General features: G+C 39.0%; 1 protein-coding gene across 2 annotated transcripts in view; it reads left to right on the top strand.

Annotated features, from left to right (window-relative positions):
* The window catches only part of COP1 (COP1 E3 ubiquitin ligase), a 218303-nt gene that overhangs the window by 68543 nt on the left and 130194 nt on the right, over positions 1 to 19566 (top strand). For both annotated transcript variants that reach the window (XM_030571631.1, XM_030571630.1), the window contains exon 11: positions 2 to 137. In XM_030571631.1, the coding sequence (XP_030427491.1) occupies positions 2 to 137 (136 nt within the window). The remainder of the gene's footprint in view (position 1; positions 138 to 19566) is intronic.

Raw genomic sequence — 19566 nt, 5'->3', positions numbered from 1 at the left:
GATGACAGCAGAACCACAAGCCAGCTGGATGAATTTCAGGAGTGCCTATCGAAGTTCACTCGCTACAATTCCGTCCGACCTTTGGCAACACTGTCTTATGCTAGCGATCTCTATAATGGCTCCAGCATAGTATCCAGGTAAGAAATGTGGTGCAAGTGAAATACGTGATGCAGTGAGAATGCCAAATAAGACTGAGCACTGAGCTCTTCTCAGTTGCAATGCCATAATCTTGTACTTGTGTATGATTGTGCCTGCCCCCTCAAATGTTTGGTAAACTCATTGGTTGTCATTGACCTATAAACCCTGGACTGCTGCCTTTTTGTAAATTTTACTCTAACTAGCATCTGTCAAGACACTGGATTTAAAACCCTTGTGGGACCAGTGGGAATCTTAAATCCCTGTATTGAAAATGAAAGAAGCAGAGGGCTGTGGAAGAGTACCTGTTTAACCTCTTTGCATTAATACATTTTGGTAAATCTTTAAAAAACAGTTTCTAAAGTGACTGCTAGTGTCTTTTGTATATTGAAGCCACTATTTAGTCATTGTCAGCAATTTCGCTAAAGAATCTGAGTGTTGCTGTTGTGTTAACAGTCACTGGTGGGTATAGCACTAATAGTCACAGTAAAGGGTTAATGGTGTGTTGCAGCCTCACTAAGCCTAAACTTTGCCTAGCATGGGGGAGGTTCTGGTTGAAATCAAAATTCAAAATGATACCATACTACTCAAAGAGTAATTATGGGACTGTGAGCAGAAGATAGCTAGAAATTTCATCAACTGTTGAAAAGTCAATTGGGAAATCTGTTTATCCTCATATTTATATGGGTTCCATTGCCATAAAGTCTTGGTGCCTCACAATCTTTAATGTATTTACAGTAGAACCTCAAAGTTATGAACACCTTGGGAATGGAGGTTGTTCGTAATTCTGAAAAGTTTGTAGATCTGAACAAAATATTATGACTTTTTCAAAAGTTAACAACTGAACATTGACTTAATATAGTTTGAAACTATATTATGTGGAAGAAAAACACTGCTTTTAACCATCTTAATTTAAATGAAACAAGCATGAAAACAGTTTCCTTACCTTGTCAAATCTTTTTTTTTAAATGTTCCCATTATTTTTTAGTAGTTTAATACAGCACCGTACTATAAGGTATTTGCTTTTTTGGTCTCTCCTGCTTGATTGTGTACTTCCGGTTCCAAATATGGTGTGTGGTTGACCGATCAGTTCGTAACTCTGGTATTCGTAATTCTGAGGCTCTACTGTATACTTACAGAACCGTTGTGAGACAGGGAAGTGCAAATTTTACAGATGGAGAACTGAATAACAGATTTAGTTGGCTTACCTGACATCACCCAGGAAATCTATAGTGATATTGTGGAATAGATCTGAGTCCCAGGCTAGTGCCCTAACCACTAGATTGCAAAGATAATCATGGAAATGTAGAGCTGGAATAGACTTGGAGAAGTCACTTAGTTCAGCCCCCTGCACTGGGGCAACAGCAAATATATTTAGACTATCCCTGACCAACACTGTGTCTAACGTTTTCTTCAATCTCCAATGGCAAGGGTTCTGCAGCCTACCTTGGTAACCTGTTTCAGTAGTTAGCATGATTAATCACACTGTTAATAATAGAATACCATTTATTTAAATATTTTTGAGTGTTTTCTACATTTTCAAATATATTGATTTCAATTACAACACAGAATACAAAGTATGCAGTGCTCAATTTATATTTATTTTTTATTACAAATATTTGCAGTGTAAAAACAAAAGAAATAGTAGATACCCTTAAAAATTATATACGCTTTCAAGGATAATTTGAATGCAGAATTGTTCAAGGTAAATCCTAAATTAGCAGCATCTATCCTGGCCCTTTTATTTATATCAGTTTGGGAAAGGGAAAAAGTGCCAGATGAGTGGCCCAATGGGATTATAGTGAAGATACCAAAGAAAAGAACTCTCAGTGATTGTAATAACTGGCGTGGTATCACACTTTTATCTGTGCCAAGCAAAGTATTGTGTAAGATCATAGTCCAACATATATCGGAGGCAGTTGATAGTGTTCTTAGAAAAGAGCAAGCTGGTTTTTGGAAAGGGTGAGGATGCACAGACCAGATCTTCACTCTGAAACATTATAGAACAGTACTTAGAATGGCAATGGCAACTCTACATAAATTTCATAGACTTTGAGAAGGCTTTTGATAGCATTCACAGGACCAGCCTATGACCCATTTTGTGGGCATGTGGAATTCCTTTCTGTATAATCAATGTCCTCAAAAGCTTCTATTTCAACTTTAAATGTAGTGTTGATCACAGTGAGCTCAGTTTTGAAGTCAAAACAGGAGTATGTCAGGGGTGGGTCATGTCTGCAATCCTATTCAACATTGCCATCGACTGGGTAACGTGGCGTACAACAGAAGACATGCCAAGAGGCATTAAATGGACACTCTTCTCATCCCTTGAAGACTTGGACTTTGCAGATGTCACTCTCTTATCACATACCCAACACCGTATACAAGAAAAAACAACTCAACTCAGTGTATCACCAGCAAATTAGACTAAAAATCAACTGCACTAAGACACAGATCATGACCGTAATATTTCCTCACCATCACCAGTACAGATAAAGGATTATGTTCTCACCAGGTAGAAACATTCACATACTTGGGCAGGTACCATCAGTCAGAACAAAGTTCAGTAAAGCCAGGAACACCTTCAGGAGCTTAAACAGTCTGGAAAGCATCAAATACAACACCAAAACCAAACTCTGCGTACTTTCAACACTACTTTATAGTGCAGAATGCTGGGGAATGAGAAAGTATGACATGTCTAAACAGTCTTCATTCCATACAACCTGCCTCAGAAAAATCCTTGGTACCTTTTGGCCCAGAACAATCTCAAACCAAGATCCATTGACACAGTGCAGCCAAGAGGATCTGAGCATCATCATTGCCAGGAGGTGTTGGAGATGGATCGGTCATGTGTTTTAGATGGAAACTGATTCCATCACTAGAGTAGCAATAAGATGGACACCCAAAGGCAAGTGAAGACGAGACTGCTTGAAAACAACATGGCAAAGAGCTGTGGAAGCTGAGCTGAAAAACCTGCGGCACAGCTGGGGAACCATTGAAAGGCTTGCCAGAAACAGGCAGGAGTGGAGGAGCTTCATCACTGCCCTAAATGCCAGAGGTATAATAGGAACATGATGATGATGATGATGATAAATATAAGTACTGTAGTGCAATCTTTTTCATGAAAGTTGAACTTACAAATGTAGAATTTTATGTACAAAAAATAACTGCATTCAAAAATAAAACAATGTAAAACTTTAGAGCCTACAAGTCTACTTGTTTGTCTGAGCAATTGGCTGAAGTAGGACCAAGTTTGGTTACATTTGCAGGAGATAATGCTGCCTGCTTCTTATTTACAACTTCACCTGAAAGTGAGAACAGGCATTTGCGTAACACCAATGTCACAAGATATTTATGTGCCAGATGTGCTAAAGATTCATATGTCCCTTCACGCTTCAACCACCAATTCAAAAATACTATTTCTTTTGTTTATCATTTATACAGTGCAAATATTTGTAATAAAAACTAATATTAAGTGGGTACTGTACACTTTGTATTCTGTGTTGTAATAGAAATGAATATATTTGAAAATGTAGAAAAACATCCAAAAATATTTAATTTCAATTGGTATTCTATTGTTTAACAGTGAGATTAACTTTTTTAATCGCAGTTAATTTTTGAGTTAATTGCATGAGTTAACAGTGATTAATTGACAGTTCTTTTTTTTTCCATATCCACCTTAAGTCTCTCTTGCTGCAGATTAAGCCTATTACTACTTGTCCTACCTTCAGTGGACATAGAGAACAATTGATCAAAGTCTTCTTCATAACAGCTTTGAACATATTTGAAGACTTATCAGGTCCCTTTTCAGTCTTTTTTTTAACCTTTCCTCGTAGGTTTTCTTAAACCTTTTTATCATTTTTTGTTGCTCCCCCCTGGACTCTCTCCAGTTTGTCCTCGTCTTAAAGTGTAGTGCCCCAAACTGGACGTAATACTCCAGCTGTGAGGGCGTCATCAGTGCTAAGTAGAACAGAACTGTTACCTCCCGTGTTTAACATGTAGCACTTCTATCCCAGAATATTTGCCTTTTTTTGGAGCTGCATCACATTGTCTCTTGTTCAATTTGCAATCCTCTATATCCCAAGATCCTTTTCAGCGATACTACCGCCTAGTCAGTTATTCCTCTTTTTGTTTCTGCATTTGATTTTTTCCTTCCTAAATGTAGTAGTTTGCATTTGTCTTTATTGAATTTCATCTTGTTTACTTTAGACAAATTTTCCCATTTATCAAGACATTTAGAATTCGAATCTTGTCCTCCTCCAAAGTTCTTGCAACTGCTTCCACCTTGATTTCATGCACAAATTTTGATAAGCACAATCTTCACTCCTTTATTCAAATAATAAATGAAAATACTGAATTAGTACTGAACCAAGGACAGACCCCTGCGAGATCCAACTAGGTATGTCCCCCAGTTTGATAATGAACAATTGAAAACTACACTGCAAATCTCTGATAAGTACCTTAGATCAATCTTAATATTTGTTGAAGGCCCCAAGAAACTTTAGATTTTGTGCAAACAAATCATGGTGCATTTTTACTATGCATTATATAACTAGAATGTATAATGGCTAAATTAGCCATGGAGGTCAAAGTACAACTATCACCAGTGTGACATACGTTTAACCTGTACTGATTAAGTTCATGGTGGCTGCAGTGAGATGCAGATAGAAATCGTCCTATGGTATAGACAAGTTTCTTTAGCCACTGAGTTCATATTGGATTGGATCTTGCTCTTGTGCCCTTCCTGGGCATTTTGCAAGAATGGTAATTGGTTAGAAAATACTGGAACGGCAATAAAATCTCACTATTTTCTTTGAAGGAATTTTGATTCATGATACAATGACAGTGATGCTTTTAACAGTGTTAAAGCTAAGATTTTTTGGGTCCCCTTTTTACCTATTTCAGACTAGTGCTTAGCTGTTGCTGTTAGATATTGCTGATTTTAGAAATAATAATTTGATCTTACAATTTCATATTTTTCTACTAGTAGCTCTGATTTAGCAAAGCATGTCAACATGTGTTTAAGTATGTGAGTAGTCCCTTCAAAGCTGAGTTGGGCTGTCAAAGTGCTTAGCTTTTAGTATGTATTTCAATGATTTACTGGCATGGATCCTATATTTGAGTAAATATGACAACACCTGAGAAAGTATGTTGCCCCCTGGCAGTCCTGCTGGCTTTCAAATACTCAAGCTGTTTCTTTTAAAGTTGAAGCTGCAACCAAGAAGAATATATAGTTCTTTAAAACTCTCATCAGTAACCCCTAGTTTCTGCCCTTTATTATCCATGTCTCTGTTTCCAACTGATAGAATCTGCAACTTCAGAAGAAGTCCATCCAAAGTGGTAATGGGACTCATGTTTTGAAGAGGTGGCAACTCAAGGTGGTAGAAAGGAACAGTTCAGCAGTGACTGGGTGGGTGAAAGTCAGGGGGCTTTTTTCTTAAACGTCAGTGATTAAAGCTGATATGGGATGGGCTGGGGAGAAATGTGTAGTTGAACTCGTCCAATAAGTAGATCCTAAGCTTGCTGTCAGTACATGCTACAGAAAAGCAAATCTTGTCCGTTTTTTGCAAATATTTACTATCAAGATACTTGTTTTAAGAATACAAGTCTTAAAGCAAGCAAGAATCAAGTCACTTTAATATTAAAAAGTAAAAATATATTTTCACTCTGGTAAATAAGAAATTGATATAATATAAGCTGTCACAAGTTGGAAGTGTGTGTGTGTGTGTGTGTGTGTGTGTGTGTGTGTGTGTGTGTGTAATGCCCTTAAAATATTTCTTTGGAATATACCCAATGGACTTAAATAACTGCCCTCTATGGAACTTCCTGTTTATTTAAAAAGAAAATTCTTCAAGAGCTAGTCATTTTTCAGTTTGCAAAGAAAAGGACTGCCAAACAGTGTTTCCAGTACTTTCAAAAGTGGAAATACATTTAGAAGTACATAAAATTGCATGTTGTGGCAGGGCAGGAAGGGGTGGTAGTTAAGGAACTGGCAGTAAAGGAAAGAAAAGAGCACGGAGAGTACATAACTGAAGAAATGAAGTAGATAATGAACCTAGGCCAATAGAACCTTCTCATTCAGAACAAAATATCAAAATAAATTACTAACAAAATACAAAAACTATGATCAGTACTCCATTTAATGTTTTTTAATGAATTGGTAGATGTAAGTATACAGAAGTTCTAGTATTATTCAGGAGTAAAGTAAAACAATTTAAAATGATTATTTTCTATCAAAATAAATCCATGGTCTTCAACCTGCCTGCAGACCCCTGGTGGTCTGCACACTAAGATGTTCAAGGGGTTCACACCTCCATTTGAAATTTTTTAGGGGTCTGCAAATGAAAAAAGCGTTGAAAACCACTGAAATAAATCCATAAACTGAGTCTTGGATGTATGATTGCGGGTTTTGTAATGAGAGGAATGTGGTTTGAACCCAAAAGGCAAATTTCTTAAACAGGTACCCCTTTTTTTACTCCCTTTCCCACTCCATCCCAATGTTCTTTGTTGAGGTTTTTACCCCTCTGCATTGTGGTGTTCTCATTTAGCCAGTTCTGTAGTCCTCATTCCACAAGATGGCAGCCTTTATTTACTTTGTAAGCAGTGCTGCACCAATGTTAATGACTTGCACAAGCCTATATCCTCCATTCCTTGATGGAAATTTTTCTGACTGCCATGTGGTCTCTGTTAAATAAGATGACTGGTAGGATGAGAGAGAATCGGGTTACTTCTCTTTGAAGCAGTGAGTCCCTCACAAGTGAGAATTGTAGTTTTCCTTTATTTCAAAGAAATAGAGAAATACAGTTAGAGAAGAGTATACAGTAGAAATGTGTTCAGGGCTTTGCAGTGGCTGGTCATCCAATGTTGGTTTTGAAAGATTTTCAACACGAGCGTACGTGTGCACATACTGTTATATTTATAAGTCTTTATGGGGGTTTTTTTGTGTGTGTGTACGTGAGTAGCCCTTTAGTACTTAGGTATCTGTAGTCTTCCCAAATACAATAAAATGTGTTGTTTTTTTTTAAGATTTGTCTGAGTTCAATTTGTAAGGTATTATGGCACCCATCTGTGGCAGGTCAACTCATTGGGGCTTAACTTTTCTCTTCACCTACTGTGGAAGTAAATAGTAGAAAGTATTCTTTTGAAGGCGAGAATATAAGCTGCTGTGTTAGCATTACTTTGATACATATAGAAAATTGATTTAGCACTGTCAGAGCCCTTGAAAGAATAATATGGCCGAGCCTTTCATAATGTAAAGAGATTGTGCACAGAAAAATCCAAGAAGCAGACTCCAGTCCAGACTTCAGTTACCTGAACAAAAGCTGAGTATGATCCTCATGATTGACCAGCACTTGTCCTCCAGAGCCACAAGCCTTTGGGGAATGTGTCAGGAGTTCTGTAATCTGCACAGACCTCAGTCTGCTGGGTTGGGTCCCTGATTGTTTCAAAAGTTTTGAGTAGCCTTTTGAGACCATTGGGTAATCAAGGTTATAATTCCCAATGTCAATGACTGGCTAATAAAACTAAAAGATTCCTAATTAGTTGTGCCTGATCCGTGAAACCTAATTTGTCTTGTCCAGTTAGTCTAGAGACAGCTTTTTAAAAGCCTTTTGGAACTCGCTTTTTGCTACAATAACAGCAGTATTGAAGTTAGCTCTGATTTTATTTTTTATGGTTATGTCAAAGTAATGGATGGGTTTGGGAAATATTAGCATTCAAATAATAGTTATTCTGCTATTTCATGATCATATTTCTGGCCTTGTAAAATCTGGCCCAGTTTTGACCTCTTGAGTATAATATATTGAAACGCTCTTAAAGAGGACTAAAATAACAGATCTATTAAGAGTAATGTTTCTGTCTATTTACTGAATCATTTCCATTCCTCATCTCCTTATTATGGGCTAAAATTGCCTTTCCATGTAAATTTTGGGTACCTTAGTGAGGCACTCTGCAGGACTGTGTCCTGCATCACTGCAGCCTTTATTTAGCACATTGGGATGGTTGGTCTGTGCTGAGCTGATGCACCAAAGGTTTGTGTGACCTAGTCAGTAGCGTGGCTGTGGGGGAGTGGCTTATTCCCCAAAAGTGGTCATCTAGTAACACTTCTGCCTTTGGGGTAGTAAAAATAAGGGAAAGAAACATATGAATGAGTTTGCCCTTCATGCGATTGGTATGTCTGGGTGCAGTGGATGACTGTTCCCTGGAAGATGAGAAATGAGGGGTGCAACCTTTTCTTTTTTTGTATGGTAAAGCAATTACTATACAATTCATTTTTATTAAAGTAGCAATTATATAGCTTAGATCAGTTTCTCCTGTTTTCTGTGGGTCATTCATACAGCAAGAGGAAAAGAAAAGCACTTGAAATTGGTAAAGGTGACTAAAACTGCAAAAATGGTGATGGAGATTTGGCAACAAGTATAAGTTCAGGTACTATGTTTACAATGTTCCTTTTATATTACTCTACCTTATTTCCCATAGGCTAATTTGCTGATGCCTGTATAAGATAGAAGCAGGTTTTGGTTTAATCAAAACTAACTATATTTACTCAGCTTTTCTATTTCTTGTATTCCCTCTTGAGGACAGAGCTGATAAGTCTCCTAAAATATCATTTTGGACTAGATCCTATGGCCAGAGGCTAAGGATGATTTGTACCCAGGAAAGGACAGTACGTTTGTCATTCCAGAACTCTGAATTTAGGGCAGTCTTGACTCCCAGGGATTAGTTCTGGAGCACCAACAAACGATGATTATGAGACCTGCAAAGAACATTTTGGCTGGTATCTCAAATCTTGATTAGAAAAAAAAACAACTGAATCTTATAATTTTTATTGACACTCCATATAGTGTCCCATGATGGGTCAGAAAATTGTCCTTGTATCTACACTTAAGAGCGCTTTAATTATTAGGGACAAAATTTGCATAGTATGAAATTGAGGAGTTAGTAAATGAAAGCTACAGAGCCACAGGCAGGACCTTATATTTTCCTAATAATTCTAGAATATCTAGTAATTCTGGTATCCATTTCCTATTAAGCTCTTAATACGTCAAAGCTGTCTCCATTTGCAGATAATTAGATGAGTTTTCTAATTTGTAGAGTTAAATCGGGATATTAAGGAAGTGGGGTAGCTCTCTACATCAGCAAAAACAACAAGGAGTGCTTGTGGCACTTTAGAGACTAACAAATTTATTTGAGCATAAGCTTTCACGGGCTAAAACCCACTTCTTCAGATGCCTACAGTGGAAAATACAGTAGAAAGATATATAAAAAAGCTTTTGCAGTGATAATCAGGATGGCCCATTTCCAACAGTTTACAAGCGGGTGTGAGTAACAGTAGGGAGAAAAATTAGCATGGAGAAATAGGTTTTACTTTGTGTAATGATCCATTCACTCCCAGTCTTTATTCAAGCCTAATTTAATGGTGTCCAGTTTGCAAATTAATTCCAATTCTGCAGTTTCTAGTTGGAGCCTGTTTTTGAAGTTTTTTTGTTTGGAGTATTGTGACTTTGAGGTCTATAATTGAGTGACCAGGAAGGTTGAAGTGTTCTCCGACTGGTTTTTGAATGTTATAATTCTTGATGTCTGATTTTTTTATTTTGCGTAGAGGTTTCATGGTGTGTACAGAGCAGTTTTCTCCTAAGTTCTGAGAAGGTTTAAGCTGATCATTCTATTATTTTGTTTTCTTCATTAATAAAGCCAAATTCCAGGATGGGTCCAGTTTGGAGATTAAGAGGAAAAAATTCTTAGGCAGGAGTTGTAGACCAAGCCGGATGAGCAAGCATCTCAGATAGGTGATTAAGAAAAAACAGAAGGGAGTGATCAGCAAGGAAAGCTTCCTTATAGAGGTCAGAACATGTAGGGATAAAGTGAAACAGGCCAAAAGCCATGTAGAGTTGGACCTTGCAAAGAGAATTAAAACCAATAGTAAAAGGTTCTATAGCCATATAAATAAGAAGAAAACAAAGAAAGAAGTGGGACCGCTAAACACTGAGGATGGAGTGGAGGTTAAGGATAATGTAGGCATGGCCCAATATCTAAACAAATACTTTGCCTCAGTCTTTAATGAGGCTAATGAGGGTCTCAGGGATAATGGTAGGATGACAAATGGGAATGAGGATATGGAGGTAGATATTACCACATCTGAGGTAGAAGCCAGACTCGAACAGCTTAATAGGACTAAATTGGGGGGCCTGATAATCTTCATCCAAGAATATTAAAGGAACTGGCACATGAAATTGCAAGCCCATTAGCAAGAATTTTTAATGAATCTGTAAACTCAGGGTTTGTACCATATGATTGGAGAATTGCTAACATAGTTCCTGTCTTTAAGAAAGAGAAAAAAGTGATCCAGGCAACTACAAGCCTGTTAATTTGACATCTGTAGTATGCAAGGTCTTGGAAAAAATTTTGAAGGAGAAAGTAGTTAAGGACATTGAGGTCAACAGTAATTGGGACAAATTACAACACAGTTTTACAAAAGGTAAATTGTGCCAAACTAACCTGATCTCCTTCTTTGAGAAGGTAACAGATTGTTTAGATAAAGGAAATGCAGCGGATCTAATTTACCTCGATTTCAGTAAGGCATTCAATATGGTTCCACATGGGGAATTTATTAGCTAAATTGGAAAAGATGGGGATCAATATGAAAATTGAAAGGTGAGTAAGGAACTGGTTAAAGGGGAGACTACAACGAGTCGTACTGAAAGGTGAACTGTCAGGCTGGAGGGAGGTTACTAGTGGAGTTCCTCAGGGATCAGTTCTGGGACCAATCTTATTTAATCTTTTTATTACTGACCTTGGAACAAAAAGTGGGAATGTGCTAATAAAGTTTGCAGATAACACAAAGCTGGGAGGTATTGCCAATACAGAGAAGGACCGGGATATCATACAGGAACATCTGGATGACCTCGTAAGCTGGAGTAATAGTAATAGGATGAAATTTAATAATGAAGAGTGCAAGGTCATGCATTTAGGGATTAATAACAAGAATTTTGGTTATAAACTGGGGATGCATCAGCTGGAAGTAACAACAGAGGAGGAGAAAGACCTCGGAGTATTGGTTGATCACAGGATGATTATGAGCCACCAATGTGATATGGCCGTAAAAAAGGCTAATGCGGTCTTGGGATGCATCAGGCGAGGTATTTCCAGTAGAGATAAGGAGGATTTAGTACCGTTATACAGGGCACTGGTGAGACCTCATCTGGAATATACTGTGTGCAGTTCTGGTCTCCCATGTTTAAGAAGGATGAATTCAAACTGGAACAGGTACAGAGAGAGGCTACTAAATGGATATAAACTGGCCATCAGGAAGTTAAGACTTGAAGTTAGACTAAGGTTTCCAACCATCAGAGGAGTGAAGTTCTGGAATAGCCTTCCAACGGGAGTAGTGGGGGCAAAAGACATATATCTGGCTTCAAGACTAAGCTTGATAAGCTTATGGAGGGGATGGTATAATGAGATTGGTCTTTGACTACTAGCAGTAAATATGCCCAATGGCTTGTGATGGGATGTTAGATGGGGTGGGATCTGAGTTACTACAGAGAATTCTTTCCTGGGTGTGTGTCTGGCTGAATCTTGCCCACATGCTCAGGGTTTAAGTGATCGCCATATTTGGAGTCAGGAAGGAATTTTCCTCCAGGGCAGATTGGCAGAGGCCTTGGGGGGTTTTCGCCTTCTGCAGCGTGGAGCATGGGTCATTTGCTGGAAGATTCTCCGCACCTTGAAGTCTTTAAACCATGATTTGAGGACTTCAGTGGCTCACACACAGGTTTGATATAGGAGTGGGTGGGTGAGATTCTGTAGCCTGCGTTGTGCAGGAGGTCAGACTAGATGATCTTAATGGTCCCTTCTGACCTTAAAGTCTATGATTCTATGTGAAATTGATAGATAAAGCAAAGGGTATCAGTTAATGGCTTCATCATTTTTCTAAAACACGTTAAGGTGTGTGTGGCATGTAAAATGCTGTGTCAAAAACATTCAAAATGCTGTCAAAAATCTAAGATGGCAGTCAGACTGAAGTGCTTCAAATGGCATTTCAACATTATTCAATCAATGCTGACTAGCAGGACCAGAAGCAGCAACTCTTTCCAGTTAAATCCCTTGGCTTTTCTAGACTGCACAACTGTAGTGTATGTGCTTCTCTGAATTTTAATACTTATGAAAGTTAGATTGATAGTACTAGTTACAAATCTGGCATTGTAGAGGCTTCTCACACAGAGCTTATTTAATGTACCTCAGTCTTTGGCTCCCTCTGTTATTCCAGTCCTAGGTTTCTTCTGAGCAAAGCCTGCCAGCTGTGATGAAAACCTTGTTGGCACAACAAAAGATGTGGTGGTTAACATGCTTGGTATGAAACTTTTCAAATGCTGGATTAAAAATTATAAATTGAAATAATCTATTACCACAGTAATTCTCTGATTCTCAGTCTCTGCTGGGCTTCTGGAACCACTCTTTCTTTGGGGGAGCACTCCGTCCCCTCAAACTGTCACCCCAGAACACATTCACTCTGAGTTGTGGGGGATGGGGCTGTGGGACTCCTGCTCCAGAACGTGTTTCCCAAACTTGATTCATAAGGGGGAATTAATCACTCTTGGAGATTGAATTGCCACCTGTTTACAATGTACTTTCAGGCCAAACCTGTAGTGCCTCCATAGCTATTGGTAACCCTGTATCTCCTGCAGACTTGTTATTGAGAGACATGAAAGGGACTTTTTAAAAAATGATGGTAGGGTATCCAAAATATTACAGTGGACCAGATGATTATTTGGCATTAACTTCAGACCTTTTTCTAAAAAATCTTCTTTGTTTAACTCTTTACTTTATTTAAATTTTCTCAACTTATTTAAGGGGGTGTGGGGGGAAATAAACCCTGTAGGAAAACCTCATTAACTGTGGATCAGTGTACTTTTGTATATCTGGCATACAAGCCTTGAATCTGTCATCATCTGATCTTCAACATGCAAAATAGTATCTTCTAGCAGTAAACTGGCTTTTTATCAATACATTTTGTGTTCAATTGCTTGCAGAATTTCGTAGTTCCCCATAGGTTTTCTCATCATTAGTACTAATTAAGCAAGGTTCTACAGAATGCATATACAAGCAAAGCTTATGTAGTAGACTAGAGGTTCTCCAACCATAGTCTAGAGACCCAAAAAGATCCATTATGACTTTCTGCAGTGTCTGGATTTTTCTCCAGTGGGTTGTCCATTTTCTAAAAGTTGGGTCCAGTTTTTTCCTCTTAGACTAGAAAAATGTTCCTGCTTCAGAAAACTTAACTGCTGCAGCCATCATAGCTACTTAAGAAATGAGTTGTGCTGTACTAAATTACAAAGGAATAATTTCCCTTTATTCTGGTGGTGATATAAACAACAAAAGTATCATTATTGGATTTGACCTCCAGAACCCATGAAATCTGCTGAATCCCATTTGATGATGGTTTTTTTTTTTAAATGTACGTTATGGATTGTAAGCATTGCTAGAGGAACTTTTAGTAGAAATGATAGTATTGCATTGTGCTGAAAAATAAAAGGATTTTCTCTTATGCAAGTTGGACTAGAATTAGGCCAGATCACACTAGGTTGACAACCTGGTACTTTTTTAAAGTTGTCGTCGTCTTCTCCTAAACGGGAGAAACGTAGGTCTCTTATTATTCCGCTTGTGAAGATGATCTTGAAAATGTCATCAGCATGTACCAGTCCAGTGATGTCTACCTGAGTCTGCAGAGAACCTGAAACAAGAGTTTTGAATTAGGAATTGCCTTTTATCTCTATGGAGTGTTATCTTAAATGACTATTTGGTGATAATTTTCATGTCTGTGTTGACTATTTCATAGCCTGTAAGGAAGGAGAAGTGTAATCATAATATGAAGATCTGAACAGGCTATAGCAAGGGTTCTCAAACTGAGGCCAGGACCCCTCAAGGGGTCATGAGGATTTAATATGGGGGGTCGCAAGATGTCCGCCTCCACCCCAAATCCCACTTTGCCTCCTGCATTTATAATGGCGTTAAATGTATTTATAAATTAAAAACACTTTTAAGGGGGTTCGCACTCAGAGGCTTGCTGTGTGAAAGGGGTCACCAGTACAAAAGTTTGAGAACCACTGGGCTACAGAATAGTGCCTTATTTTGGTGCCCCATGTGGGGGTTATTTGGGTGAGTTTTTTCCCTCCAATCTGATTGTGGAGCCAAAAAGTCAGATAAACAGTGGAATTTGGAGCATGGGGATTGTGGCATCAGAGCCTCACTGAGACAGGAACCAATTCTGTGGATCCCAGTGGGGCATCCAAACCCAAGTAACTTAACAGAGCCCAGGGCCAGTTCAAGGGGAACCTTCACATGAAGATATCCCATGGTCACAACCCCAGCAGAGGCTGTACTGTTGGCGATATCCTGCTCATTACCAGACTCGTGGAAGAAATGGCAGGTTGGCACTTCCCTCCCAACCCCCCAGCAGAGTACTGCTTTACTCTAGTAGTGAGTATGAGGCCAAGTGTCTTGCCCTTTGACTCTAATGGCTGCTGCTTCTCCGTCTGCTGGAGACTGCATCCTATAGCATCATTTTCCTGTCTCAGAACTATCCGAGTCCAGCCATGGTAAACCAATGCTAACAAACTAGTGAAGAGAAGCCTACTGAAAGATTTTGCTTTCTCTCTGGTGTATTCTGACAAAATCAATTTACCTTATGCCCTCTGAGTAGAGCTTACTGTTGTCTACCCAAGATATAGCCACCTCAACAGGGTCCTCTCTTAGGACTAGGTAGTCAGGATCCAGGTACCAGATCCGAGAATCCTGCTGCATCAGCCTGGGAGATTCTACAGCTCATACAATTTATCTCTTGCACAGACACAATGCAGTGGGTCTTCATTGCATGAGACTTCTCCAGCTATTGCTCCTTTCTACTTGGGATTGCCAGGAAAAGTGAATTATTCCCTTCTCCCTTGAAATCTTCAAAATGGTGTTTTAACAGCAAAGATCCTGGCCCTTGCCACAGAGAAACTGCTAACAGATCTTTCTCCATTGAGGGTTGACTATGGCTACACTCACACTTTTCAGCGCTGCAACTGGGGTGTGAAAAAACACCCCCCTGAGCGCTGCAAGATACAGCGCTGTAAAGCGTCAGTGTAATCAGGGCAGCAGCGTTGGGAGCGCGGCTCCCAGCGCTGCACGCTACACCCGTAAGGGATGTGTTTTACATGCAGCGCTGGGAGAGCTCTCTCCCAGCGCTGCCGCTCTGACTACACTCATACTTCAAAGCGCTGCCGCGGCAGTGCTTTGAAACTCCAAATGTAGCCATACCCTTTGTTTTGGATAGGAGCCTTTTGTGGGAGCACTTACTTCACAGGCCAAACAGTCTTCATCAGAGAAGGAAATTGGTTACACTTGAGCTGCATGAGCAGCATAATATGCAGTCTTGTCACTCACCTGACATTCAGATCTGCTTTTCTGCAGAGTAACAATCATGTATTTTTAAAGCATATGCATCAGGAGGGCCTCTGGAGTCACTCAATGTGGAATCTCTTAGAATCGTCCCATGGTCAGAACAGAAGAAACTGAGTAATTGAATTACATCTAGGACAAAATCACTGAGTCGACTTGCTGATCTGCCAAACCCTCTGTAGGGGAGTGGAAACTAAATCAGAGAATTGGAGACCTGATATTAAGGGAACAGGGACTCCACAGGTTGATTTTGCTTCAAGCATCAGGAAACTAAATTGTTTTCCATCAAGCTCTTAGGACAAAATGGCGTTGAGGACAGAAGCACTCATTCAAGTGGTCCAGCTGCCTGATAGATATTTTCCAACCTTTCCTTCTGCTGGCTTAAGTGGCTGGATAAATATGGGGGGACAGTGCTAATATCCTCAGAGCTTCCTACTAGTTGCCTATTACCACCTTGAAATGTCAACTACGTGGATGCTGCCAGAATCCAGACATTCAAGCTAGCGGCATGGAACTTTGAAAGTTAAACCTGTTAAACTTTGGGTAGTCTTACCAGCTAGCAGTCTACTTAAGTAGAGGAAGAAGCTTACTTCTAAGGATTGCTACATGATATGGGATGTCTTTGTATGGTCCTTCTCATGGAAGCAATGGCAAGAAAGTGCCTGTGAAAGACTCTCAATTTTCTACTGGAGGTCTGTTAAATAGACCTAAGCATCTGTTCTCTTCATGTGCAGGAGTGTCCATGAGACTACAATTTGGAGGTAGAGATTACTAGGAATTGGCAAATGAGAAGGGGAGGAAGGTATAGGAGAGAAGTTAAGAGTATTTTACAGAATCTACTGACCAAAGGTGGAGGAAGAAACATCTGTTTTCTGGTGACAGGTGGGTGAGTATACAGACAACAAGGTTGTGGCTTTACAGATTGAGAGGATAGATAGAAGGAGCTAATCCCACATGACAGAGGAGGTATATTGATTTTGTGGAATATGCCCTGTTTCATGAAGGAAATTTTTGTTAGTCATTCTATAGATTTCCATAATCATTGTTTTGTTCTATCTAGAGTGTCATTTTAGAACAGTGGTGTGCAACTTGCAGCCTGCGGGCTGCATGCAACCCATCAGGGTAAGGTGATCGCGGGCTACCAGACGTTTTGCAGACATTGAACGTCTGCTGGCACGGCCCCCTGCAGCTCCCAGTGGCCGTGTTTCATTGTTATTGGCCAATGGGAGCTACAGGAAGCCGCAGGTTGCCTACCACTGTTTTAGAGGTTCTGTGACTCCTATGACCTGAACAGAGGGCAAATTGGGCAGTTAATGCTAATTCCTAGTAAAATCTATCTCCAAATTAATGGATTCTTAGAGACTAAATGCATGACAGTCTACTAAGTGAAGGTCCCCTCCCTCTTTTATATGTTGTTTGTTTGCCTGTTAATTTCTAGTCTTCTAAACTCTGTCTGATTAGTACTCTTTTTGGTGTTGAATTCTTGAAAGCTTCTCCTGGAATTGTGGTGCAATTCATCCAATTATACAAGGGGGAAACGTGTCCAAATTTTTCCAGCACAACTCTATCCAAGACCATTGTATGTATCTGATCAGGATTAATCTCCACTTTGAAGGGCAATGGCTTCCATCATTGAGAAGATACATTTATAGGCAAGAAAAAAAACTGTCTTGTTTACTTAGTCTTGAATGATTCTTTTTAATAGGTCATTTGAACCACAATTCCCAGAATGCTTGTGAAACTGACATTTTGGAATAAAGGAATATAATGCAGCCATCTCTTGCCAAATTTGGGGCTTGTGGTGAGCTGCTTATAGAGTGATGGGTTATAGTCTATTTATTAAGAAGTATGGTTTACTGTGCAGTTGACACAGTTCATATATTATAGTTCCTTAACTTTTAGCTAAGTGGTTACTTACACCAGAGCTATAAGTGAGCAGCCTATACAAATGAATGGTTTAGAGATATCTAGTAGCAAACTCTGAATTATAGTCTAAGTTGTCTGACTAACACTTCTTTGGTTTGAGCTAAAGTTTAATTTTGTGTGAATTATGGGTATCATACTAGCAGTTAAGTTTGAGAAGTTGTTTCTATAAAAATGTAGTACCTTGTTTTCTGCTAATCATAATTTTAGCAAAAACAATCCTTTTAGAATGACATTTTTATATGCTTTGTCTCAGTAACTTTTATTTTTTGTACGACAAATGTAGATAGACTTTGGAATGCAAACAATAATCCTTTAAATTGTGGCTTTGCATTCATGAATATGGCTTTGTTTTAAAACTTGCAACTCTGTATGTCAGTATACACTTTAAGTCATAATAGGGTCCCTTCCAGTTCTATGATTCAACTTGCAAGTGGGGCCATATGGCAGAATTGTGGGGAGGACCTTGTAGTATGTCATATATAGTGGGTGGAAGGTTTCGTGGTTGTTGGGGATGCTACTTCATTTGAACTCATTCAAGGTCCATATCTGCATTTCTTGGACACTTGAACATTTCACTGAGTTCAGAGGGAACACTGGGAGAGCAGAATTGCACTGTTGGTTATGATTCCAAATTGTTATTGGCATCATATCTTACTCCTACTTACTTGATTTGTGTTTTGTAATCCTGTACTACACTATGCAAGTAAGTGTAAAGAAGAAAAAAATTAGCTAGAATTTCTTAACAGTAGAGTGATGACCTAATACTACTTACTGTAGGTCCGTTCACCAAAATTTTTCTCCATGGTTGTCTGAAATGTGTGTGGCTCTGAAGGCATACAAGGACTTACCACAAAGAAATACTAGTTAGCCCACTATGTAGCTATTACAGAGTAAACAGAAATCATCCTCTGTTTATGTTGGTGGTTGTGCTGTAATTTTAAATTTAAAAGTGGAATAAATGAAGGAAAACACAAAATGGACACCATTTTACTGAAATTACTGAAAGGCAAGCTGTATAAAAATAAGAGAATTCCCTCTTCTTTTCCTTCTCTCATTCTGTCTATAGTTCAGCAAGCTTTTCCTTGAGAATAAGTGCAATCAATTTTTTGCATTGTGTTAAAAACTAAATTGGGAGTGAGTTCTAGGATTCCCTCAAGGCATACATAAATGGCATTTAATCTGGATGTAAGGGCTAACAATGCTCTTGGCCAGAAAAGAAGGAAAGTGGTTGGAAGGGGGAGGAATGAAAAGAAGATGAGAAATGAGTCAAAGGTATTTTTTCAACTTTAAAAGTGCCTTAGGTGGGCAGGATAAGGGAAAGACTGGACTTGTGCTGCTTTTGAATGCCTTGTTGATACATGTTGAAAGCTTTAAACGTTTTCTAAAAAAAGGAAAACACTTTTTTTTTAACCTTTAGAAATTCAGAGGTTTTTTTTTGTGTGTGTTTTTTCTTCAGAAGTAAACAGCTGTAGAATGTCATAATTGTATAGCACCTAGCATAAGTGGGGGCATGACTTGGTTGGCCTCTAGGCACTACAAATGTTATGTAACAATAATATAAGAGAGTAGAGATTTACCTATTTATACTGAGTGAATTTGTGCTGTGGTGCAGAGAGCCTCTATAAGAGACTCCCACACTACTCAGGCTCCGTGTATGGGTTGCCAAAGGGTGAAGTCGGCAGAACAGCAGTGTATCTTGCATGCACTGCAAAAGAGGTACCTTTTCCCTGCAATGTTGTGGACTCTACCTGTCATGGGGGTGGGACTGTCTTATGTGGGATTTGATTTGATTTTTCTGCCTTAGGAACCATTTGGCTTCTGTGTTGCTAGGGGGGTTCTGAGTATTCCATCTTTGGGACGACTTCTGTTTGTAAGTCACAAGCCAGCTTTCCTTGGTTTATGGAATCACAAGTCTCATCTGATATTTTTATATTGTTTTTGATTGATGTAGTCATAATACCAACAAAGCACAGACAAAAAATAACAATGGTGCTTCCTTAGAAGAACATGACAATACTTGTATGGTACCACAAGGGCCTAGATGAAGGAGATGCTCCCTTGCACTTCATTCTC

The sequence above is a fragment of the Gopherus evgoodei genome, chromosome 8 (genome assembly GCF_007399415.2).
Source record: "Gopherus evgoodei ecotype Sinaloan lineage chromosome 8, rGopEvg1_v1.p, whole genome shotgun sequence".
NCBI classification, from domain to species: Eukaryota; Metazoa; Chordata; order Testudines; family Testudinidae; genus Gopherus; species Gopherus evgoodei.
This window is presented reverse-complemented; position numbering and strand designations above follow the sequence as displayed.